Source organism: Mesoplodon mirus (assembly GCF_964341445.2).
Source record: "Mesoplodon mirus genome assembly, chromosome: 7".
Classification (NCBI taxonomy): domain Eukaryota; kingdom Metazoa; phylum Chordata; class Mammalia; order Artiodactyla; family Ziphiidae; genus Mesoplodon; species Mesoplodon mirus.
In genome coordinates, this window is record NC_138983.1 from 26,675,332 (window position 1) to 26,702,811 (window position 27,480).

General features: G+C 37.9%; 1 protein-coding gene and 1 long non-coding RNA gene across 2 annotated transcripts in view; one reads left to right on the forward strand and one right to left on the reverse strand.

Annotated features, from left to right (window-relative positions):
• Window positions 1-9: 9 nt before the first annotated feature.
• Window positions 10-16,407, reverse strand: EIF3M (eukaryotic translation initiation factor 3 subunit M). The gene is made up of 11 exons (XM_082628344.1): window positions 16,285-16,407; window positions 13,694-13,826; window positions 12,748-12,886; window positions 12,340-12,463; window positions 12,089-12,183; window positions 7,159-7,242; window positions 5,934-6,033; window positions 5,225-5,306; window positions 1,534-1,677; window positions 657-717; window positions 10-204 (listed from the first exon to the last, which is right to left on the reverse strand). Exons 1-11 carry the CDS (start codon window positions 16,324-16,326, stop codon window positions 84-86), a joined length of 1,125 nt encoding a protein of 374 aa, XP_082484470.1. The 5' UTR covers window positions 16,327-16,407; the 3' UTR covers window positions 10-83.
• Window positions 16,408-16,471: 64 nt separating this feature from the next.
• LOC309808245 overlaps window positions 16,472-27,480 on the forward strand; it is a 61,488-nt gene continuing 50,479 nt past the window's right edge. The window contains exon 1 of the long non-coding RNA XR_014294715.1: window positions 16,472-16,622. This is a non-coding gene — a long non-coding RNA (uncharacterized lncRNA). The remainder of the gene's footprint in view (window positions 16,623-27,480) is intronic.

Here is a 27,480-nt window from a genome sequence, read left to right on the forward strand (position 1 = left end):
AGACTGTAGTCAGATTTCAGGCTATAATGTTTTACTATGATTTAGATTTTCCAAAAAAGAACAAAATTATATAGCATAAAAATTCAGGTATCTGAAAGACTCAAAAGGCTGTTTTTCACTTTGTTCAAGTTTTGTTTCCAGGCATTAAGTGTGTCATAGAGTTGTTGCCATTGTTGTTTTCCAAATGTCCGATGTGTGCTATGACTGGAAAAATTAAAAACAAAGTTATTACTCAAGCTTTTATCCTCTGTTTTTTTTTTTTTTTTTACAGTATTACACACTTGTATCTAGTTAAAAGCAAGGTTAAATACACAGAGAAGACATAATGTAGAGTTGTAAGAATGATTAAAAGCTTATTTTTTTAAAAACCTTTATTTGCCATACTGATCCTAAACCATCTATTTTCCTGAACTACATAAACCAGACACGGAAGTCATTAATATTCTAGCCAGTACTGAGCCATTAAATGAAATGTGCTGGAAAATAGGACTCTTTCATTAAATAAGCTAATCACATTCAGTCTGAACTTTAATAAAATTATGATAAATAGCAACTATTTAACTACAGTCAACTGCTAACACCACCTTGGTTCTCTAAACATTTAAGTGAAATAGAATAAATTGTTCTACAAAATGCTGCAAAGTATTGTGTCTTACCTGACAACTACTTTTCTCTGGGTTTGATCAATTTTGCAGTACACCATTTTAGTTCTTACCGCTGAAAAAAAGATGTCTTACATGACATGTTGTATGGAATATTCCCAAGGAAAACAGCCTAAGGTATGAAACTGTGACCAAGTAAGCCATAATAAAACTTTACAGTTTTCCAACATTATTTTACAAACAGGCTCTTTGAATTTAATAACAAGCCCAGCAATGTGATGCAACCAAAAGGAAGGCCATGAATTTGTCCTCTGGTTGCTGTGCCTATCTATATTAAATATCACATACGGTTTTCATTAAGAATTCTGGTGTTCTCTGAAATCACATGGGGGTGGGGTGGGGTGGGGAACGGGGCTAGTTTCTTAAGATATTATAATACATGTTATTACTCTTAAAAATACTAATTAACAGTTAAGCCACTTTATAATGTAATTATTGAGGAAGAAGGTGCTATTTCTAGACCAATCATAAAATATTGGTAATGGTTAATATTTGCAGATCATTTACTATGTGCCAGGCACTGAAGTGAGTGCTTTACCTGCATTAATTCATTTAACCCTCACAACCACAAATTAATTCCTACATTCCTGTTTCACAGAGGAAGACCTAGTCTCAAACACAGGTCTAATACTAAAATCTAGGCTCTTAACCACTATGATATACTGCCTAAAGGCCTTTGTTCTACATGAGTTCAAGGAATAGACACGCACCAAAAACCACATAGCAATTTATATTTCCACTGAACTTTTTCACTCTGCTACAAATATAATCTGCTAATCTACTAAGCTCAGTTTCAAGATTAAAAATCTTATGTTTCATGGGGTAGGAAGAGAAATTCTAGGAAAAAACGAAAATGTTCAAATTGCCTTACCATCAATAACAAATGCTTCAACATCATCAGCTCCAATCTGAAGTTCTTGTTGCATTGTGTCAAAAGAAATTTCTTTATTTTCCACTGCCATTCCCATAAAAGTAAGTAGCCTCATTTTTGCCATATTCTGTTCATGTAGTAGGCCTGAGTAACACAGTAGTGAAGCCAGATGAGTATCCATACTAATTACAGTCCTGCATGATTACAACTCTTGTGTAAGATCGTGGAAGTCACTGTGTTTGGGTACTTATACAGAGTAATTTTCACAAAGCTTCTTATATTTACAAACCATAAACTAACCCCGTAATTAAATTATGAAGCATTTAAAATTATTTTTCTGTAACTTCATTTCTTTATTGCTTCAGTGCCACAGGTGATAGATTCAAAGTTAAGAATAAGCTATAAAATGGTATTTTTAGGCCCTAAGTTTTATACATTTTACATTTTTAATATTTATTTATATATTTTAGGAGATAAAGTATACAAAGTACATTTCGTAAAAACATTCTTATTTAATTGAATTAAACTTACTTTTACTAATAGCTCTCCATTTAAACACAAGATTCCTTATCTACTTACTCTTTGTTCTATGTCCATGTTACTGGCAAACATGGAGTTTTAAAATATTTTAATATACATTCACTTATGAAAATATTCCATTTCCCTTTAGGCCACTTTGGACTTAATACTTAAAAATCAAAACTGCAAAAGTGTATTTAACATTTATAGTTTTTAAATGATTAGTACTAGATAAAATTAACAGTGATACCTGTTCTTTTTAAGGCAAAAGCAGAAAAACTGTACAAATAATCAAATTTTGCCTTATAATTTCTAATAAAACATTCTGCTACAATTATTCAGATCACAAACAACTGTTAAACCTTAAAGGAACAATGAATTACCTAGTCCTGATCCTTTCACTTTAAAAAAACAATAAAACTGAGGAGTAAAGAGATTAAGTGATTTACTTTTTAATAACAAGGTGGCAGTACTAGGCCTAGAAAATAAGTCCATTTATAAAATAAATAACTAGAGATACAAATACCTACAAATCCTGAATATCCAAATTACCTATTCCTAAATAGAAGCTGAATTATAACACACAAACACACTTGATTTGATGCTATTTCTTAATTATAAAAACAAATTTCTAAAGTTAATTTAGAAATACGTAACACGTTCCTTTTCTCTAAACTTTCAACTTCTGTAAACTCAGCAAATGACCAATCACGTACCCCCTAGTAATTAAGAGCCTCAAGTTTGTACTGTTAAAAAAAAGTTCTAAGCACTCTATAAATAAATTTGAAATTTATAACATTCAGAATATTAGCAGAAGACTAGGGAAGCCCATTAATATAGGACATAATTGTCTGTTAATTAGCTGTAATTATGATGCAGGCTTTCTATTTGGCACAGATTCAACAAAAACATGATCACCATAACTCAAATGAATGAGGTACCCAAGTAAGTACTGCTAACCAGGTTTAATGGAAATCTACAAGCATCAAAAAATCAATTAGTGCACATTAACCCTAATTAACAAATGCAAATTAGATGCTGATTAACTTTCCGAAGCAAGAAGGTAGCAACTGGATAACACCAGATTACATGTGGACATGTTAGGGCAATTCAGTTGACACAAGATAGTGCTACTGTTGGCCCAAGTTGTCAGTGTTAATAAAGTGTTGTGAGATAAACTGATGCCACCTGTGGAACCTAGACATTTGTAACCAGACTTTCAGCTGTAATAAATATTTAATACACCTAAAAAACAAAAATAAACTTTTAGTAAGATGTTTTCCCGGAAACATCTTTCAAAAACAAATTTCCAATAAATGGTTGCTAATTTGCACAGATTGCGAGAAACAAAAGGCAAAATAGGGAATCTGATTTCTGGTTTGCACAGAAATTCTATTATGTTTTTTCTATCACAGAGAATACTAAATATTTGTCTCAATATTTGGCAATATAAGAAAGTTCCTTAACATTACCAGTTCAATGGACATATTTAGTCCTCTTTTAATATAATAAAATGATAGAAACTCCTAAAATTTTTAATATATAATTTAAAATACTTTAGAAATTAGATTTGTTTCACTGCTACGCCCTGTGCAGTGACAAGCTTACCGTAAATCAAAAAACTTAAGAGGAATGAAGATTGTTTCTAGAATGAATTATGTAAAACCATGATCTAACACATAGAAACCTGCATTTAAAAACATTTCAAACTGATGTTTAAAGTAAAACAAAGAACCAAAGTTGAAGCCTTTAGGACTCTTGTTCTCAAAATCAAACTTATATTAAGCTAGTGAAGTCTGAGTTTAGACTTGTAGGAAGCTGTGCTTTGTTTCATGAAAGTAGAATATTACCTTCAAAGAGGAAGTCACAGTGTTCTGTCATATTTCAATTTTAAAGTTATAAAAAAATCTAATTTTATGGAAACATTTATTCATTACTAATATGTCAAAACCTTAATGCAGTAATAAAAAAATGTGCATCATTGAGCAATTTCTGCATTGTCACTGACCCCTGTCTTAAAATGCTGCAATATAGAAAACGTAATTTTAATGCATGCAATAGCTTATGAACCAGTGCTCCTTTGAAACAGTCAATTACACATCAATGGGGGAGTGTCAAAGTGTTAATTACTACCCCTTTTTCTTTGGTGCGTAAATAAAGAGGTTGCTGACATTAACATTCCATCACATAGCTTCATGCCAGGAAACAAATTAACTGGGACAGAATGTGGTTTTCTGGGTCTAGTGCACCTGGCAAAGCATTCAACACAAACACACTTGCATCTACTTTATCTTGGTGTATTTCAAATGCCTTATTATGTTCAGAATAATTCAATCTTCCCAATTCCAATGGCTGCACAAAATTTACAGGTGACAGGAATTAATGATTACCAAATTGAGGACTAATAGTATAATCAAAGTAGATTATAAATGTATTCTTTATCTACACTTCAACCAACCAGGAAAACTAAATTCAATTTTAATATGGAAAATATAACTAGCCTCTAATGTGTTCTGATTATTGCCCCGTAGAAAAACAAAGCACCTTAGCTTCAGTTGACTTCACTCTCAAAAAATGGGTAGTTTTAGAACAATTTAAACCTGTTCAACTACTGATTTTCTAAGTTTTCCCTTTTTAATTTTAGCATGATAAAAACATGCTCCAGAAGGAAAATACTGAATATATACTATGCAGTTTGCTCAATGAGGATAAGATTCAATTCGGCAACATTTACTGAACTCTGTTGGTCTAGAAAGAAAACTCCAAGATAAAAATCATAAACCTTAAACTTACTATATGCTGTCTTCAACAAACTGTAGTTAGGAAAATTTCTCCTATCACACAAAATCACAACTCCATTTCTAACTCTATCTTCAGCTTCATGTAGATGTGCTTAGCAACACAGTATATATATACTTCTATAATTTGTTAATGGGGGGAGGGAGAGAACCAAGTATAAAAGACTATATTAGAAGGAAAAAAGCTATTTGCTACAAATGTGACTATGGCTTTTTAAAAGAAGTACCAAAAATGTAAATCACCGAGCATCTAAGGAATAAGATCTTTTACACCACTGGTTAGGGTAACCTACACATAAGGCCACGATCATATTTGCTGGATCTTTCATTCCTATCTCTCTCTACCCCTCCAAAGAAAAATCCCCACAACTTACCAAGTGAATCAATGAAGTCTTTATTATTCTGATAAAACTTGACATATGATGCCAATTTAGCACTCACAAAAATGGTTAAAAGCTATACAGATAAACACAAAAAAACAAAGATACAATATTCAATACAGAATTAAGATTTATACTTAAGGTACTTTTAAGACATTGACTCCCAGCAACAAGACTCCACATTTCCTTCAAGCAGAAATTTCAATCTGTTTGATCAAATTACCATCTAAATTTCCTTTCATTAAAACTCACTTAGATGAAAGAATCAGTAAATACAGTGTCCTCTAAACGATCTACCCCAAAAGATGGTGAAAATGACACAGTACAAATAGAAATAATCCAAAATGTATTTGTAATTGCACTTGAAAAGTACATTCATCTGTTTTTTAAATATCAGATTTATCTTTCTAATTGGGGATAGTTGACACTATATACTAAGAAGAAATTTGTATTCTCTAAGTTCATAATGGCCAGGCAAGTGAGATGAAGGAAAGGGAGAAAGAACAGCAGGCATGTGTTTGGTGGTTGGAGAAAAGCTAAATTCTAGTCCTAAATTTCAGTCTGTTCCTGATACAAAAATGAATATAGTTCTTCTCTTTCTATATTTCTCTAAGAGTCATGTTCACTAATACAAAGTAGAGTTACGGTTCAGTATGTTAGATTTAGGAGAAAATATTTTTAACATTAAGGATAAACTACTTACATCATGAATAAGCTCGCCTTCCAAAAACTTGACTGGTTTTAAAGTAAGAAGATGGTCAAAAAGAAATGCATTTGGGTCTTTCAATGCTCGCACAATACACCTTAATTAGAAAACAAAAACCCAAGCTCAGAGTCTTGAAATTTAGGTACTTTTCACTGCCTTTGCAGACTGCAAAATATATTCAATTAAGTAAAATATCTATGAGTTCAATACACACTGCATTAAAAAAGCTACAAAACTGGGCTTAAAACAGGCCAATAAATCTATCAGTGATGTCCATTTTAATAAAATTACTCGTAGAGGGACTTCCCTGGTGGTCCAGTGCCTAAGAATCCACCTTCCAATGCAGGGGCTGTGGGTTTGATCCCTGGTCGGGGAACTAAGATCCCACATGCTATGGGGCAACTAAGCCTGTGCCCTCCACTAGAGAGCCTGTGTGCCGCAAACTACAGAGCCCACGCGCCACAACTAGAGAGAAGCCCATGCGCCGCAACAAAAGATCCCACATGCGGCAACAAAGATCCCACGTGCCACAAATAAGACCCGACGCAGCCAAAAATAAAATAAATAAAATTAAAATAATAGTTACTCGTAGACAAAAACACAGCTGGAGAGAAAGTACCACCAAACTAATCAAAGAATAAAACAGCAGCAGTATTTTACTATTTATGCCAGACACTAAGGTAAGTGCTTTAACATGTATTACTTCATTTCATCCTCACAGCACCCTGAGAGACATATAGTAGTATCACACCCATTTTATCAACGATGGAATAACCCTATAAAGAAGTTATCATAATTTCCATTTCATAGATTTAAAAAACTATTATTGCTACTAAATAGATCTAGGACTGTTTGAAGCAGTTATTCCCATTAGCAATGAGCTAATTTTTACAGAAAGCCACCAGCCTTTCCTCATCTATGTACCTTAATATTAAGGTAAAATCAACCAAAGATTAGGTTCTACTACTCAGGTTGGGAACCCCCACTGCAGCAATACCCCAAACAGCAAACACCATGTGGCTATTTCACATGCATTCTTTGGTTTCTTTCAACACCAAATCTTGAATTTGGGTATCTACATTAGAATCCTCATGGCACACACGGTATCAAATGGCTTTGGATCACTGGTAGATGCAAACATGACTTCAGCTATATGACTTAACGGTGTAGCTCACCTCTACCCTGCTGACAGTCATCACTGGAACACCGTGTTTAACGTTACCTGTGGGCATCAACTCGAGCCTGGGAAGCATTGTCCTCCGTGTAACTTCCTAGCAATTCCACCATGACTTTTGATGCAGCATCACTAAAAAGAAATACAGCTTTAGGAATTTCACAGTATCACTACTGCTATCCATTCATTCAGAAATATTTACTAAGTGCCAGGTACTGTGTTGATGATACATACAATGGTGACCCAGAGACACAGTCCTCCGCTATGGAAAAAGTCATGGAACTTTCCTTCTAGTAGGAAAGAGAGACAACTAAGGAAAAATAACAACTAACAAGGTAAGTGCCATAAAGGAAATAAATGGTGATGCAACAGAGTTACAAGAGCAGAGACAGGAAAGAGGAGGCTACTTCATATAGAATGAGCAAGGGAAGTCTCTCTCTGAGGAAATGACATGTAAGCTGAGATCTAAAGGATGTAAAATAATTGGCCATGAAACGTACTAGAGGTAGAAGGTGGGGGCTGGATGAGTTTCCAGGCAGAGAGAAGACCAGGTATAAAAGCCCTAGGTGAGGGACTTCCCTGGTGATACAGTGGTTAAGAATCCGCCTGCCAATGCAGGGGACACGGGTTCGAGCCCTGGTCCGGGAAGATCCCACATGCCGCAGAGCAACTGAGCCTGTAAGCCACAACTACTGAGCCCGCGTGCCACAACTACTGAAGCCTGCACACGTAGAGCACGTGCTCCGCAATGAGAAGCCACTGCAACGAGAAGCCCGCGCACCACAACGAAGAGTAGCCCCTGCTCGTGACAACTCGAGAAAGTCTGCGCGCAGCAAAGAAGACCCAACGCAGCCAAAAATAAATTTAAAAAAAAAAAAAAAAAAAAAAAAAGCCCTAGGTGAGAAAAAGGTTTTGTGTCTGAGAAACTGTTAGGATAGTACAGCTGAAGTTGAGCCAACACCAGATATTTAAATAATTCTACTAATGATATCCTTCCAATTGAATCATCCTTAGAATTATGTAGATGATCAATTTTAACTGCAGTGAAAAGTACAAAATACTTAAATGCATTCTCTCAATCTGAACTCTTTGTAAATGTTTATCTTCACCCTTCATTTCTTCCTCTAAACTGACGAATCTTCAGCCAGTTACAGAAAGCTTAAGTTTGCTAAGTAGGAGAAACAGTTCCCCACCCCCTTTTTTCGTTTTCTAAAAGTGCTTCTTCCCCCCACATCTGGATTCAACCTGGGTAAAATCAGTAAGAGCTATACCATTTATTTAAAAAACTTAAATGATATTCTAAAACTTCCCCACAAAGCCAGGATTCAATTAAATTATTATCTTGTGCCACACTGCAAGCATAGGCACACTTTCCAGTTTTAGCAACCATAGTATATATACTTCAGTCTAATACATCTTATCAGTTAAAGAAATCTGAATTCACAAAGATCAGATACACAGGTCCATTTAAAGTGCACAATATCTGACATATAATGAGGACTCAGAAGATATTACATAATTTGCACTCATCAACCACCAATATAAACAAAATCATGAAGGGGGCACCCATAAATGTAAGCATTCTTACTAAGAGGGCAAGGCAACTCTCAGAATTCTATTTAGAAGCAGAAACAAACAAACCAACAAAAAAACCAAACAGCAACAAAAAAACGACCATTTTCTGTGTACTAGACAAAAACCAAATCTTAAAATTTAAATCAGCAGCATGACAGAAATTTGAATAACCATCCTTCCCTAGTTCCTTAAGTGCACGTAGCATTCATCGACTCAGGGCCCATCACCACCAACAGGCTGGGAATACAATGGTTGACAGACAAGGTTCAAGGTTCCTAGCCTTCACTGAGCCTAAAACCTCATAAACCTTTTAGCCAATCGTGTGAAGTGCCATGATAAAGTAGAGGGTGCTGTAAATATGGGAGGAGCATTTCAGGCAGAGAAAAGGAGTTGAGTGTAGTTCTAGACCAAGCATAGGCAAACTTTCCATGAAGCACCAGGCAATAATTATTTTAGGCTTTGCAGGCCACCTGGTTTCTGCCGCAACTACTCAAGTCTAGGCAAAAGCAGCCACAGATGATACATAAATGATAAGTATGGGTGCATTCTATAAAAATGATACATAAATGATAAGTATGGGTGCATTCCAATGAAATTTTATGGACACTGAAATTTGCATTTCATGTAATGGTCACAATCTAAGAAATATCCTCCTCCTTTTGATTTTTTTTGTCAACCACTTAAAAATGTAAACACCATTCTTAGCTTGTAGGCCATGTAAAAACAGGTACCAGCCTCTGGTCCAGACTGGGAAAGAGCATGGATGCTTTTGCAGCTGACAAAGGTTCACTATGTCTAGGGTATGATATACCAAGAGGAAGGGTATAGGGTTGTGTGTATGTGAGAAAGAGGGAGAGAGGGGGAGAGAAATGGAGGGAGGGAATATCCATATAAAGAAAACAAAGTTTTTGTGGTTTGTCACTGCACCATACAAAAATGGCAAGAGTATTATCATCACATTCACCAAGCCCATGCTACTGCAATAAACAGGAGCCCATGTCAGAAAGGACTTATATGCCAAACTAAGAATTCTGTACTGTATGCTAAAGAAAATGTAAACCTAAAGAATGATAGGCTGAAATTTCTGTTTCACAAAACCATTGCAGAGAGAATAAACAGAAGACCACTTCAACATGTCTTGCTTAGGAAAATAGAAACTAATTTAGAGGGAGAAAATGATAAAATTCATTTTGGTCACATCGAGTTTGAGGCAACTATGGGCCACATCTAAGTAGAATCAGGTAGAAAGCAGCTGGACATAAGGGTCTGAAGCTCAGAAGAGAAGCCCGGGTTGAATGCTTCTGGGAAGAGCATACACTCTAGTTCCATAAACCACCACTTCATACTGTCTTAAGTCACTGCTTCTTACATCCACTGCTTTTGCAACATGTTCATTTTTCAGAAATATTCATTTAGCACTTATATACTAAGTACCTACTCATGTCAGACACTGTGCTAGTAATGAACAAAAAGTTCCTGCCCTTGGAAAACTTACATTATAGAGGGGACTGACAGATAATAAACATGAAAATATAGTATGTCAGTCAGTAATAAGTGTAGTGGGGCCGCTAATAAAATAGGGATGAGGGGAAAAAAGCAATGCGAGGGTAGGGGAATACTGTTATTTTTACAGATAGCCAGAGAAGGCCTTTCTGATGAGGTAAAAATTGAGCAGATTCAAAGAAGGGAGGGAGCCACAAATGAGGTGTGAATGAAGCAAAGAATCTAGACAGGTGCCCCGAAAGCCAACTGAAGCAAGTGTTTCAAGAAGGAAAGAGTGATTACCTGTGACAAATGCTACAGATACTTCCTAATATGTTAACATTAGGGTATGTCTAGGAGAGCACAAGATGGGTAATGATGTCTTATCTCAATTTCTCAGAGAATTAGCTTTGTAATTCTTTAGACCGTTACCTTAGTTATTTCCTTTTTACACAGAAAAGACTGAGGATCTACTAAACAGCAATTAGAGAAACCATCCAATGAGTAGTCATCACCTCTGATAAGCACCAGACATTCAAAGGGAAACAGTAACACTCATCATTTTAAATTACTGTACCAGAAAAGACTAACTTTTTAAAGATGAGCTTGAAAAAAATGAAAAGGATAATGATAGGAATAAAATATCCAATATTTACTGAGTGCTTTCTCAATAATGAAACCACTATTTTAAGAACTTCATGTGTACATTAGCTTATTTAATCTTTTCAACAACCTTGAGGTAAGTACTACTATTATTTCCACTCTGAAGTTGGAAACTGAGGTACAGAGATTTATTTAGGGTCATATACAAGTAGGAAAGCCAAGGTTTGAAATCCCAGTAGTTTTATTCCACAGCCTGCACGTTTATAGCATATATTAAAATATGGATTCTTTCTCCAGTAGCTTTTATGCCGTCCCCATTTGAGACTGTCCGATATAAAACTACCTACTCTTGACAGTTACTGACAACCGGCTAGAATGCTGCCACAAGTGTGCTAGCATGTAACAGACAGTAGCCACTGACACAAAATGAAATAGGCTATTAATGCAAGATTCCCTGCTTGACTTCTTTTATAATAAAACGCTGCAACTTTCACAACAAAAATGTAATTTCCTCTTGTATTGTTAAACGTTAAGTAATGTGCAAAAACTTTACATTACTTTAACGTAACAGAAACATTCATCTTATTGATCGTCTCTAATATACTAAACACCCTAGCAGTGAAAGCAACTATAAAAATTGTGCAATAAAACTAAACTGAAGACTGATTACTTTTCCTAAAAGTTTTTAACCACTATGTGAAAAGAGAAATTGAAAAGCCAGGTCAAAATGGTAGGATTATCCTTCAACCCTAATTCTAAAAACTGGGCCAAATATATCATTTGGTAGCATCCATAAACTGGATGAAGAATAAATATTTTGGGCATGAAGTTTGCTGGGCTGAATACAAGCCTTAGAAACTCAAGACCTTGCAAAAGCACAACTAAGTACCATTTAGTACAGTCTATTGCAAAGCTCCATCTCAGGGGCACTGTTTATATTCAGAGACTTTGACTATGACTCTGACTGATAGACCCTCACCACCATTAAACAAAAGTGATAGCACTACCCTGTACTAAGACATCAAAGCACCATTAAAGAACTTAGTCTAATGTTACACACAGCTTTGGGATTAACAGTTGTACCATTTTTAGAACAAAAGCAGGTTTTGCTTTTTAAAAAGTTTAAAGATGGGAAAGACTATTTTAAACTTTGCAGTTATCTTTAATTTAGTAGGTGAAATTTACAGAAAGAGATTTAGAGCAACTCCTTAAAGAATGAACTAGAGCAAAATCACTCATCCTACCTGTCCTTAAAAAAGTCTCAACGACTTACATTGATTGCCATTATGTTTTAAGTCAGTACATTAATTCTGAATACCTTTTCTTGCAATCCACAAGTGCCTCATAAAGTAGCCTTAAAAGGGTGTGTTTTTTCTCAGTGGTGAGGTTCCAGTCAGAAATCCACTTTCTAACCTACAATGAGGTTGACAAAAAGGAGAAAATTTAGTGACACAGTGAACATATTTTCACAATTTAAAAGATAACATTTAGAAGACACATTTGCTTCTTATCTGAGCTCTAAAATTATACTTCTTAGAAGCAGAACAAGTATTTCACATGGTAACTCACTTGATCCAGCTCAGTTGGAATATACTGGATGGCCCCACAAGATGCTGCCACTTTAATGAGGCTGCAATATACTGTGTATCTTACAGGAGTATTCTTATCCATCCCATGGAAAAGGTTGCTTAGCCTGGTTAACAAACAAATAATAAAACAATGCTGGACATCAGTAGCTATGGTGACTAAATTGAGATTATATGCTCTGACAACAAACTTGAAAGGGATACTATTAAGAACGTCACATTACAAGGAGGGAAATGGTGCACAGGAGAGTTAAGTGACTTGTCCAAAGACACACCACCAAAAAAAGTCACAGGTGACAGTCAAGTTCTAGAATTCTTGCTTTTAACCATTAAGGGACAGTAACATGAAGAGCCCCTTGAAAAGCTGAGCCTCTTCCAGTTCTTAACTTACAACTGCAGTCTCAGAGATGGGCGTTCACCTTCCCGAAATTTGACCAGTTTCTCACACAGGCTTTCAATCAGAGCTTCTTGCTTATCTGGTTCCAGGATCAACAGGAGGGATACCACACTGTTCATCACACTTTCAACATCTACACATGTATGGATGACACAACAGTGATACTATAATATTTAATGTATCTTGTTAAACATGTATTTCCAGTGTTATAACACACCAAAGACCATTAAACATAAAACACTTACAAGGTACTCTGGCTACTGTAAAGCAGTTCTAAAGAACGCTTTTCCTTCACTGGTGTGCATCATACTAAAAAACATAGTGCACATAAATTCAAACTAAACCAGCTCTGTTGTATAGTTATCATTCAGAAAGCAACTCACACATTTTATTGAAGAAGGAGGAAGTTACTACCCAAGATTTGGTTTTCAACCAGTAAAACAGAAGACTGATTTACATGTCTATGTAGTATACAGTTTCAATTTTTACTAGCAAGATACTAATCATACACCAAGTTTAACCTTAACCAGAGATTTTAGGACTCCCAATTTTCAAAATTTCCCATTTTATCTCAATAGGGAATCAGCCAAATAATTAAATCGGCTTTTAGATTACCTGAAATTGTATTCCATCTCATATTAATCTAAACCTTATGAAAAGAAGAGATTCATTTTTTCCTTCAGTTCATTCTGAAATTACCAATACTTACCGTGTGCAATAACACTCAAAAAAAATGTAATGAAGATGTTTCATCAAAATAGGCTTATTTCATGAGCATAACAGATGAGAATAAACTGGAAGTGTGTGCAAAGATAAGATTAAAAGCAACAGTGCTTAAAAGTTCTAAGGTCTAAAACAAAACAAATATAATTCACATTAAAGTTTTAAAAGTAGGTCCCTTATGATTAGTAAGTAATATTACAAAAAATTAAAGACAAACCTTTATCATCTTCCTTCAGACATACATCACAGGCTTCAATAATTTGAGCCAAATCTACATGAAGTCCACCTTCTGAGTTCTCTTCTGAAATTTCAGCTCCTTTAGATTTCAAGTAAGCTCGAAGCTCAGCAGCCTGTTGAATCAAATAGGGTTGCTATATATCTACAAAACGAACTATGAATCACAAAACACAAGATCTCAAACCATTCTGACGTATTTCTAAAAAATAAAATGTAAACATAGCACTTAATGATAACTTTAAATTATGTTAAAGTGCCTTTCCCCCAGCTCATCCACCATCCAGCCCCACAGGTTTTCCTCAACAAGTGGCTACACAGACCCACTATGACCCACACTGATCACTGTCAAATTTCTCTCACATCACCTATATATCCTGCTGGACTTCCAGTATACAGCACAAACCTTTCTACTATAACACAAAGCTTTTTTTTGGTGGGGGGGGGAGTGCAGGAAGGGAATAACTGATCTTATTTCTTTTAAAGAAGCTTTATTACTCTCAGGTCTACATAACACAATACTTTAAAAAGTTACAGACATTACCCTGGCAAGAGAGTAATCATTTGTTAATTAAATGTTTGAGGACCTATCTAAGATAAGCGCTGTGGGAGACACAAAGATAAAAAGGTGATGCCTTTGAATGTCACCTTGAATAAAATGTTTCTATCAAATTGCATCTACGATGTAATTACTCTTTTAAAATGCATACCTGGATCAGAAAGCACTTTTGGACCTATAAAAACACAATTATAGTACTACATCCAGGTATTTAAATATCTTCTACTCTAATGCATATATAATATTTAACAACTTATTCTTCTGAGGACTTGGTATTTATGGCAACCACACATGAATGCAAACAGTGTTTAAGATAATAAGATGAAGAACTGAAATGGAGATGTAGGGATACCATTAGTAAATATGTAGGCATCACATTTCTAAACCCACAAGTATGTCTGGCTACCTACGTGTATTAAAGCTGTTGCCCTGATGGTGCTATCCTTTCAGATAACATAGTAACTTCACATGAGTTGGTATCATAAACAAGATTTCATAAAACAAACCTCACCATATCAGAGTGCACAAAAACATCACTGCATATTTCTCTATGAAGGAAACATGGTATGGTTCCCCCCTACCCCCCAAAGGCATCTGTTCAGTTTCTGCTTTGTACCCACAAAGCAAACTATTCAATCAACAGTTTATTGTTTTCATCTGTCAACCTTACTGGCCACAGGTGGTTATGGAGTGGTAAAAGCAAAGAAAAGGAAACAAGGACTCTGAACGCCACTTAACTCTAATCAGAGAATATAACCAAAGTTTAACTCCCAAAGCAGTCACCTATTTACCCAAAAGTAATGGCCAGTGTGAAACAAGAACATTAGCATAACCTAAATGGAAATGGCACTTTAAAACTAATATAATCAATGACAAGAACTTCCTCCGTCTACAAACCCTCTTCCATGTTAGGAAAAAAACCCAAACACTTTTTTTCAGTCACCTAATAGCCAATTGCTGATAACGTGATTCCATTCCTACTCAGATAGGCTTTTTTTTCCTTCCACATCTTCTTTTCCAATTATGCTCAACTCGTTCCCTAGCCTTTTGTTCCCCCATTTTTCTTTCCCCTTCTTACTTTGCTCTTCAGGACTGAAGGTCTGCATTTCTACCAAGGGGGGAAAAAAAAATCACATCTGCAATTCTAAAAGTTATCTTACACTAGTATTGATATTTTCTCTTCTATCGAAACCAAAATTTCCATGTTAGTGGAGTAGCAGAAAAATACAAAATGACAACCCTTAACGACTTCACAGAATAATTTTCAGTTCTGCAAAATTAGAGAAAATCATTTCAAGTTTAGTTTAACTCCCACCAACTAAAGTTTAACTTTTGTTATGGGGAAAATGAGAAGCATGAGCCATGCAAACCAAAGAGCAAACCACAAACAGAAAATTTAAAAATATTAAGATTGTTCACCAAGTGTATGCCCCAAAGTATGAGGATGGAATTGACGTTATGCGTTCAGGTTACAGAACTCTCACTCTTGCTCAAGTAAAAATATAAAATACGGCCTACATATAAAATAGGCGTCACCTGTGCCCTCGTGGTCACATAATAATAAAACCATTTTGATCTTTAGTACCAAATTATTTTTCCCTGAACTGCTTACGCCGTCTAAAGATTCGCCACCTCCCACTCCGGATGTGGCTGCATTTGGAGGACGGAAGCAGATACCCTTCGCAATGAGTCAAAAAGTACCGTGTCGACAGACAGCAGTGACTCCAGGCTGGAAGAGTCCCGACGCCGACCAGGAAGTTGGCCGTCAAGCCTCGGGCCCAGCACTGGGAGTGCTGGCCGGCGGGCAACCCCAGGCCTCCAAGAACGCGCGCCCCTGCCTCGCGGCCTCCCCACTCTGGGGTGTGGAGGACTGAACCGCGGCTCTCGGCTCCGGGGCGGGCTCCGCGGGGCGGCGTCCCGCTCGCCCGGCCCTGGTTCGGCCCCGACTCGACATCTCACACTCCTAAGCCTCCCCTACACCCGACCCTGGCGGCATCCGCCGTCCGGGAGCATACCTGATCTTCCTCGCTGATGTCGATGAACGCCGGGACGCTCATGGCGAAGGCCGGAGCACTTGGGACACTCGGCTCGCAAACCACGCCAACCGGAAAAAGGACCTGGGCCGCGCGCCGGCGCCTCACAACCGCTTCCGGGTCAGCCTGCGCGGGCCTTGAGGGGCGGGGTCACCAGGACGGGCGAAGCCACGGAGACCAATCGCAGCTCGCGCTCTGGCTGGGGCGGGGCGGAGCGTAGGCGGGGGCGGAGGCGAGGCGGGGGCGGAGGCGCGGCGGAGGCGGAGGCACGAGTGCAAGCGGCTACCTTCCTGCGTGGTCTCTCGTCTCCTCGAACTCCGGTAGGTGGGGTGTGGTCTGTGTTCCGTATTATCGCCCCGCTTGCGCCTTGCGGAGCCCACCTACCCTTTTGAAATTTGGGGGCGGTTTTTTTCGAGTTATAATTTAACCCACATTTCAGCCTTTATTGAGGTACTAGCTAACAAGCAGGCAGTGCTCTCTACCCCGGGGATAGCAGTAGTTTTCAAAATAAGCTCCTCCACGTGCAGCTTACATTCCATTGGAGGCACACAGAACACAAACAGTACAAAGTAATTAGAAACGCAGCCCTGAATGGCATAGTGTTTTACAGCACAGACTCCAGAATCGAATTTCTTGGGGTGGAATCCCTGCTGCACCATTTGATGGATGTGTGATTTGGGGCAGTTGCTTAACCGCTGCGTTCCAGCTTCTTCTGGAAAAATTAGATCAAGTACTTAACTCATGGTGTTCTGAGGATTAAGTAAATTAACATATAAAGCAATTAAAACACGGTGAACTGTGGATGTATTAGCTGTTATTCAGTAGTTATGTAACATGTTAATTAGCACCAGTAAAACAACAGAGAAAGGGGTGGTGTGTGTATTAGTGTGCGTGCATGCCATTTTAGATAGAGTGAGCAAAGAAAATGGCTCACGTGTCATTGAGAAGTGAAGGAAATGAGGAAAGTACCAATGGAGAAATCTACAGGAGAGCTTTTCATGCAGAAGACAGCAAGGAAAGTACTCGAGGCAGGTGCAAGGAAGCCTGTGGGGTGGATTTGAGGAGGAGAGGAATAGGAGATGAGATAGCCATGGCCAGATCATGGTCTTGTAGGCTATAATAAAATATTTGGTTTTGACTTTAACAAGCCTCTAACAGGTTTTGAGCAAAGGAGTGAGGAGGTCAAACAACTTTTTCTGTAAAGGATCACTCTGGCAGGTGTGTTGCAAAATGATATAAGTTGAGCAAGGGCCCAAGTAGGGAAACTGGTTAGAAATCTATTACAGAGACAGAGCAAGAGAAGATGGTGGAGTGGTGGTGAGAAATTGATTGAATTCTCGATGGTAAAACTGATAAGATTTACTGACAGATCAGGTAAGCGGTGTGAGAGAAAGAGGAACTCAAGGGGACTCCAAAATTTGGCCTGAATTCAAGCCAATGCCTTCTAACATTCTGGGGCAGACTGTCTACTTGGAGTAATCGCAAGCTTGCTTCTTATTTGAAAAAGCAAGAAAAACAACATGGAGGCCTTGATACGCACCCAAGATGGGTATTGTTTAGAAAATTAGGGAAAATTAAGTTTAAAAAAAAAAAGATGGGAAACTCAATAGAAAGAGAACAACCCAGTTTTAATGCAAATCAAAAACATGATAAGATACCACTACACACTACCACAAAAGCTAATTAAAAAAAACAATACCAAGTCCTAATGAGGATGTGGAGCAACTGGAACTTTGATAAATTGCTAGTAGGAATGCAAAATGGTAATAGTAATCAAGATAGTGTGATATTGACATCAAGGTAGACAATTAGATCAAAGGAAGAGAAAAGAGAGCTCAGAAATAGACTTACACGTGGTCAATTGATTTTTGCCTAAGATACAAAGTCAGTTTAATCTTTTAAACAAATGGTGCTGGAACAATTGTATATTCATATTTGAGAAAAATGAAACTAAATCCATACTTTTACCATATGGAAAAGTGAACTTAAAATGAATCTTAGACCTAAATATAAAATCTAAAACTTTTAATTAAACTTTTAGGAGAAAACACGGAAGAAAATTTTTGTGACCTTGAGTTTGTGACCAAAGATTTTTTAGATACATCTCTGAAGGACATGATCCATGAATGAAAAGAAATTGGCAAATTGGACTTCATCAAAATTAAGAACTTCTCTCTGAAAGACACTTAAGAGAATGAAAAGGCAAGCCACAGACTAAGAGAAAACATTGGCAAATTACACATCTGGTATGGACTTGTATCCAGAATATATAAAGCACTTTCAAAACTCAATAAGAAGGGAATTCCCTGGTGGCCTAGTGGTTAGGATTCCAGTCTTTCACTACAGTGGCCCTGGGTTCAATCTCTCGTCCCCTAGTCGGCGAACTGAGATCCTGCAAGCCGTGCAGCCCAGCCAAAAAAAAAAACAACCCACAAGTGAATGGATAAACAAATTGTTATATATTCACGTAATGGAATACTGCTGTGCAATAAAAAAAGGATGAACTATCGATACATGTAACAATATGGATGAATCAAAATAATTTGTTGCGTGAAAGAAGCCAGACATACTGTGTAATTTCACTTATAAATCTCTAGAAAATACAAACTAATCTTAAGTGGCAACACTATAGATTGTCGTTGCCTGGATGAGGGGGACTAATATTCATTTAAAAGTACTATCTCAGATCTAATTGATTTTTAAATGAGTCAAAAAATTTTAGCTCTGTTTTGTTAAACAAAATAAGTGTTCTGTGGACTTCTGTTTTCCTTTTTAAAGGAGACAAATTTCCCTTAACTTAGACAAGTGATACAAGAAATATTGTCTATTCTTCTATATATGGCATGTTCCATATGTTCCAAATGTTTTAGATAAAAAAGTTTGGAGCCAATTGAAGAAATCTGGAGCCAGTTGAAATTTGAGCTGGCCAATTTTAACTTTATCCTATGCCCGAAATAAAATACAGGTCAACTGGTGTGTTAAAGGCAATAAAATAAGAGTTGTCATTTATACTGCCACAATAGCAACCTGTTATTGTTGTATCATATTCTTAGAGTTTCTTAAAAACATATCTAGGCACTTTCAAAAAATGAATTAGTACCAAGATGTTGAACAGGTCCCCTATCTTCTGAAAGACAATATTCTCTAGCTGATTTTTTTAACCTGAAAACTACAACCAAGTATTTATGGTTTTTCTTTACTGTTTATTTTGCTTTCCCTCTAATACTATCTCCTTGTTCTTTATGATTAAAAATTCTGGAAAACCTGGATTTCGCTCTATTTTCAATTGTCTTATGTGAAAGGACCGTATTAATATATTCACCTGAAATTTTATCATTGGACAAAAACTACATTTTTTTGCAAGAAGAATGCATTGCATGATACTGATATCCAAAATTTGTCTTCAAGTATATATCAAGTATCTCAAAACTATAGAATTATTCATCTGATAAATAAAAGTATATTTTTCTACTAAAATAGTACATGTAGTTGATTACCTAAATAGTAATGCTATATTTTAAATGGTAACCCGTTCGAAATAGGCATTATTTATAATACTTAATTATCGTCCTTTTACTGAATCAATATCCTGGGAGCTTTGAGAAGGCGGGAATGTGTTCATTATTTCATTCCTTTGCTTATGGAAGTGGCTGATACAAAGAAGGAGTAATAAATATTTGTTATATTAGTGAATGATACCATAAAATTTAACTAACTAAATTGACATATATTTGATATGTCAGATATAAAGCAATGATATCCGATCATTGTTTTAAATTTTGAATTTTGAATGAAAAACAGATGATTACAACATTCTAGAAAGACATGGAAAAGAGTGGAGGGAAAAAAGTGTGGTACAGACTGCTACTTGTCAGCCTGCTATCCATCCTCTTATTCCTTAGTAGCAAGTCCTCCCTATAGTGTAGATGTGGCAATGAACCCTTCCATGCAACTAAATTTATCAGCTTTATTATGGCTGGGGTAGCCAGTGAGATGTAAATGGAAATATTGGGAGGAGCTTCTGGGAAAGCTCTATAAAAGGAGTAGACCCAGCCTCTTTTGTCCTTTTCTCTTTCTCTTTCTTGCTGCCTAAGAACACATGTACTTGATGGTGGGAGTTGCAGTAACCAAACTAAAACTAAGATGTGGCCTTAAAGGTAGAAGCCAAGATAATGGAAAGGAAAGATGGAAGAGCCTATATCCCTGATGACATCAGGAAGATGCACTAATAGGCCATGACTGCCTGCCTCTAGACTTGTTTTACATAAGAAAAAAATAAACCTCCATCTCATTTAATCTACCATTATATAGGATTTCTCTCATATACAACTGAATCTAATCCTGACTGACACAGAGAGAAAAGTTTGAAATCTAAAGTCATAATTTTGTAAATAAAAAGTTTATGTAAGTGTAAGTTAACAATTTTTTGTAATGTGTGTTTATGGTAGGAATCTTGGAATATCTCTTAGTGCTGTTGTGGTATAACACTGAATTTACAAAGCAACCATCATTTTAGGGTCTCAGATTTATAACTAATAATTAAATTTTATACTAGTGATACAACATATGATTATAGTCACTTTGCAGGTGAAACAACTACTGTTTAAGCAGTTAATTGGTGGCTTACTGAAATATATTGCACCTGAGCTGTAGATTCAGCAGTGGAACTAATACAACGCTTTAAATCTCAAACACTTTGACCGTTAGAAAAACATTAATCTTCCCAATTAACTTCCCCAAATTCATAAGGTTAACTTCTTCACGACATAAACGATTATTGAGACATTCATAAACCTGTTGAATCCAAAGAAGACACATTCATCATTTATTGATTTATTTATTTATTTATTTATTTGCGGTACACAGGCCTCTCGCCGCCGCGGCCCCTCCCGTCGCAGAGCACAGGCTTCTGACGCGCAGGCCCGGCGGCCATGGCCCACGGGCCCAGCCGCTCCGCGGCATGTGGCATCTTCCCGGACCAAGGCACAAACCCGTGTCCCCTGCATCGGCAGGCGGACTCTCAACCACTGCACCACCAGGGAAGCCCCATCATTTATGTTTTTAAAATGATTTCAGAAAGACATGTCTATACCAGAGGAAAAATCTTACCGTGCTAGTCAAGAGGCGTATCAACTGCAAACCATGTGAATGCAATAGTAGTTTTATGAGCTAATAATTTTTACATTTTTGGAAAAAACATGATTTTTAGCTCCTATATGAGCTGCACTAACCACAATCCTGTGAGGTATTATTATTTTTACAGTTTTATTGAAAGATGAAGCAACAGAGGCTCAGAGGAGTTAGGCAGCTTTGCCAGCCTGAGACACAGAGCATCAGTCAGCATGGATTCTTATCCAGGTCTGTCTCACTTGAAAGCTGCTGCTCTTGTCTCCTTTTTTGTTGCTTGGTAACGATTTCATTTTAAAAATAGAATATAAGAAGTCCTTACCTGATGTGGAATATGTGCTTTCAAAATAAACTTTTTATTGAAGTGTAACATGTTCAGAAAAATGCACCAATCCTAAGTGTATGCTTTGATGAATTATCACAGTGAACATATACATGTAACTATCATCCAGGTCAGAAGAAGAGCATTCATTAGCCACTGGGGAAATGCAAATCAAAACCAAAATGAGATACCCTTTCACACCCACTAGAATGGCTACGATATAAAAGGTAGACAGTAACAAGTGTTGATGAGGATGTGGAGAATTTGGAACGCTCATACACTGATGATGGGAATGTAAAGTGGTACAGCCACTTTGGAAAACAGTCTGCAGTTTCTTAAAAGGCTAAACATAGAGTTATCATATGATGCAGAATTTCCACTCCTAGGCATATATACAAGAGAGTTGAAAATATATGTCCATGCAAAAACATACAAAGTGTTCATAGCAGCATTATTCATAATAGCCAAAAACATTCATATTAGTCAAATGTCCATCAGTTGATGAATGGATAAACAAAACGTGGTATATTTATACAATGGAATATCATTTGGCAATAAAAAGGAATGGAGGACTGCTACATGCTACAGCATGAAAGAATCTTGAAAATATTATGCTAAGTGAAAGAGGCCAGAAGCAACACATATTGTATGATTCTATTGGTGGTGTGTGTGTGTGCTGGGAGGGGAAGGCGGGGGAACGATAACTAAAGGGTAAGAGGTTTCTTCAGGGAGTGATGAAAATGTTCCCAACTTGATTGTGGTGCTGGTTGCACAATGCTGTGAATATACTAAAAACGAATGAATTGTAGATTTTAAATGGGTGAAGTGTATGGTATGTGAATTATACCAACAGAGCTGTTTTAAAAAAGAAATAAATAATATACAGGAGAGGCAGATGGGGGAAGAAGTAGCGTCTTCCTTGTTGATAGAGATAGATCATATGGTGTGGCTTTTGACCTGTTAACTAAATATGCTGGGTAAACCTCAACTCCAGAATGTGGAAGATGTATCCACCTAGCCTCCTGGATAGGAAGGCCTCCGATACGTAAGACTTACACAGTGGAGGAGGATAGAACTCATGCTGTCTGTGGCCAAGAGGAGAAAAGGCAGTGATGGACTAGTTGCCCACTACAAAAGGCCAGTAGGGAAAGAAACCTCCAGTTTCCAGCGCAAGGCTGCGCTCCACGTGGAGGTCCACTCCCTAGTGCAAAATGGTGGACCTGAAATGCTCCTAGTTATTCTTCCCACAGGTACTGGTCAGAGAAATCACTCAACTGCCCATTGGGCAGAGGGAGGTAAAGGTATGGAGAAACCACAGGTGTCAAAATGGACACTCTGTAGAGCTCTCTTCACTTGGAAGGAAACGTCAGAAATAGGGAGGCACTATTTTCCCCCAATTCTGAACAGCTTTTCTACCCTTTTGATTAACTTTTCGATTCAGACCCTCATCATTTCTTGTCTGGACTGTTGAAGTTGTCTCCAATATGTTCTCTTACCTTCACTTTAACTATCTGGCTGTGAATTCTCTGAGATTGTACTCAGAGAATCTGCAGCACAGATACAGCTTAAAGGTATATTTATTTGTCCTATATAGCACTTACATTTTTAAAAAATTAATTGCTGTGTCAGACATTGCTGGTAACGTATCCAATACATGTTTTCTCTTTTTACTTTACTAGCAGAACCCGTCTTTTGTTCAGTATGGCATCATGCCTACTTAAAGAATGGTGTTTCCCAGCCTCTTTTGCAGCTGGGGGTGAGGATGTGGTATCTTTGGGCTGATAAAATGACAGGAAAGTTGCTACATGGGCTTTTTCAAAAGTTCTTTGAATGGAATCATACTTAACTTCTGCCTTTCCCCTTCTTGCTACCTTGGTTGTAGACATGAAGCTGGAGGTGGGGCAGCCACTTTGCAACCACAAGGTAGCAAGCTGAGGATGAATTTCAGTTGCTAAAGGGCTGGAGTAGAAAGCTAGAAGGAACCTGGGTCCTGGTTCACTATGGAACCACCCTTTCAGCCCTGGGGAACTCTAGATTTCTAGCCTTGTGGGGAAAATTCACACCTTATTTGTCTAAGCCACTATATGTCAGTGTTATTTTGTTACTTGGAGCCAATTTAACCAAGCAGATTTGGTACCAGAAGTAGAGTGCTTCCAACAAGAGAACCTAAAGTATGGTATTGACTTACGGAAAGAAGTAAGGATTTGACAATGAGGACCCAGATTTTTCAGGCTTAGAAACAGCATGAACCTTGTTAAATGATGTCAAAACATTCTCCATGGAAAACTGTCTTCTTTTATTTCTTGGGACATAAACCATGATATTTTATGTTATTGGGGGAAAGAGTAGATATAATCCATGTTGACATATTCTGGTTACTCCTTGCCACTTTCAGCAAAGTCTCAAAAGATGGGGTGGATGGGCCCAGATGTGTGTCAGATGTGTACGTTACAGGAAAGTAACCCTGAGCTTAGGGAGCCCAAATAGTTTATAATGGACTGTAAGCATGTTTGCCCTTTGTTCTGGAGGGAAACACTATCTCTATCTTCCAAGGCTGTTTTCTGCACAAACACCCTTGAAAAGATAGTCTGAGACAAAGGGTGATCAGTGCCTCTGCGTATAAGATATTAGAGAGACAAGAAACTCAAGGAAAATTGTCTCACAACAGTATGTTGTCAAAGAAATTCCAGACTTGTCTAGCAACAGCCTATAATTCTTCAACCCCTTAAGCCACCCCAGGTTCCTAAACTCACACCTATTAGAAGTGGACTGAGAGGGTCCTGTGAGGTGCCCAGGAAGGGCATCCTTTCTAAAGCCCTTACCCATGGCCTTATTATCCATGAGGTCATGCATAATAATGGACCAGGAGGATTCCTCCAGAGGGCAGAACCAGATCTTATACCACCACCAAGGCACGGAGTCCTCCTCACTGCCAGAATACAGGGTTTGATATTTCCTGTGGCTGCAACGTTTCCTATTCTCTTTCCTGAACTGAAGTTACTACTGCATTCCTGCTCCTTTTCTATTGTGTATTCAATACATAGGGGGCAGTTATCTTATCTTTTAGTGTTAAGGTCAGGGGACCCTGAGGTGTCATATCTGGACCTGCACATCATCCAGAGTGCTAAGACTCAGCTGGGTACCATACTTGGATGAGATTTTTTTTAGATTGTCTCCCTTTGGGACAGAGGAGAGTGTTTTTATTTGCATCAGGGACATTTGCACTGTGATCAATAGGAGAATTTTATCGTGATTGTTCATGTGTTGTTATTAAGTTTAAAATAATGACATATCGGGCTTCCCTGGTGGCGCAGTGGTTGAGAGTCCACCTGCCGATTCAGGGGACACGGGTTCGTGCCCCAGTCCGGGAGGATCCCACATGCCGCGGAGCAGCTGGGCCCGTGAGCCATGGCCACTGAGCCTGTGTGTCTGGAGCAAAAAAATAAAAATGACATATTAATGTTGAACAGCTAAAGAAGTATGCTGTAGTGGACTTTCTCAGATTTTTTGGCTACCTATCACTTTTTGGACATACTTGTTATGATTTCCTGCCTTCTAATTCCCATCTCCCTTGAGGGGGAATCCAGAAGACAAATTCCTCCAAATTTGACCTTAGGCTCCATCAGTTAGATAGACCCACTTGAAACTAATATATGGCAATTGAAGAAGAAAGCTCTGTGCATATCTGTTTGCTGGGCAAAGGTGGTGGTGGAGGTCTCTGGCTTTCAGGGGCATCACTGGCAGCGGTGACTTCCTCTTACGTTCCCTGGGGCAGCAGCAGCTGCAGAAATGGTTCTGTTAAGCCAGGTGGGCCACATGGTCCGAAGTGTTGTTTCAAAAATAGCCTCGGGCTTCCCTGGTGGCGCAGTGGTTGAGAGTCCGCCTGCCGATGCAGGGGAAACGGGTTCGTGCCCCGGTCTGGGAAGATCCCACATGCCGCGGAGCGGCTGGGCCCGTGAGCCATGGCCGCTGGGCCTGTGCATCCGGAGCCTGTGCTCCGCAACGGGAGAGGCCACAACAGTGAGAGGCCCACATACCGCAAAAAAATAAAAAATAAAAAATAAACAAAAATAGCCTCAAGCCTGTTAGTCCAGTTTGCCCAACACTTGTGTGAGCTGCCCCAGATATTCTTTCTTCTTCTTTTTACCCTTTTATTGAAACATAATATGCATACAGAAAAGGGCACAATAATGAGGTGCTTTGTCTGTGGATCATTTAAAAAAAAATATATCTTTCTAAAATATTATTATATATAACATAATATAATGACATTATATAACTATATAATATCAATATAAATATATTCATTAAAAAATTCAATAGTAACTGCACCAAATGCTTAAAACTTAACCATGAAAAGATTTTTTTCAGGGAGGACTATTTTATCACTGACATATTTAGAAGTAACTATATATATACACATATATAATATGTAGAGAACTATATATACATTATACACACACACACTCACACACACACACACACGCACACACACGAGTCAAATCAGCACCGTTTTATTTCCCATCCTTTAGTAAGCACATAAAACTTCTTTTATAAAGAAGTTAATTTGGAGGACACCCAGTTATACAGTTAGGCCCTGACAACTGTGGGCTCAGTTACATGTATACATTTCAAGAGTACATCTTAAAGTCCTGAAACCTTTTGAGCTGGCTTTCAGCACAGATTATGGTTCTACAGACTTTTGCATTTAAATAGGAGGTTTAGAATAAATGACTGGTAGTACAGCGGTTGTAAAAACAAAGAAACAGAACTTGAATTACTTCAGTTCTATCAGTCTATGTGAGTACTTGAAGTTTTTATTTGTGTTCAAAATATGAAACAGTGAAACAGAGAGGAAACTGCAAGATGTAATATTTTTGTATGGTAAGTGTAAATTTTACTTCATACATAATATATTTTCCTGAATATGAACAATATATTTAAAATCAAAATTTCTTTTTTTTTTTTTTTTTTTTTTCTTTTTTTTTGCTGTATGCGGGCCTCTCACTGTTGTGGCCTCTCCCGTTGCGGAGCACAGGCTCCGGATGCGCAGGCCCAGCGGCCACGGCTCACGGGCCCAGCCGCTCCGCGGCATATGGGATCCTCCCAGACCGGGGCACGAACCCGTATCCCCTGCATCGGCAGGCGGACTCTCAACCACTGCGCCACCAGGGAGGCCCAAAATTTCTTTTTTTTAGATTGTAAATTTTTTTTTTTTTTTTTTTTTTTTTTTTGCTGTACGCGGGCCTCTCACTGCTGTGGCCTCTCCCGTTGCGGAGCACAGGCTCCGGACACACAGGCTCCGCGGCCATGGCCCGCGGGCCCAGCCGCTCCGCGGCATGTGGGATCTTCCGGGATCGGGGCACGAACCCGTGTCCCCTGCATCGGCAGGCGGACTCTCAACCACTGCGCCACCAGGGAAGCCCTAGATTGTAAATTATTTAAAAACATATATATATGTGTGTGCATAGGTATATGCATGTATATAAAATTTAAGTAAAGAAAGATTTCACTATCTACATTTCTTTTATGGCCACTATTATTTTAGTTTTATTTCATGACTATCATTGAAAATTATTTTGTCATGTAAGCGAGTAGGTGTTTAAAAACAAGCATGCTAGGGACACCTCTGCGCATATCATAAATGTATTGCTTAATAAGTCTTCACAAACAAACATAACAGTGTACCCAGAACCAAACTAAGAGGCCGCCGTGAGAACCTCAAAATA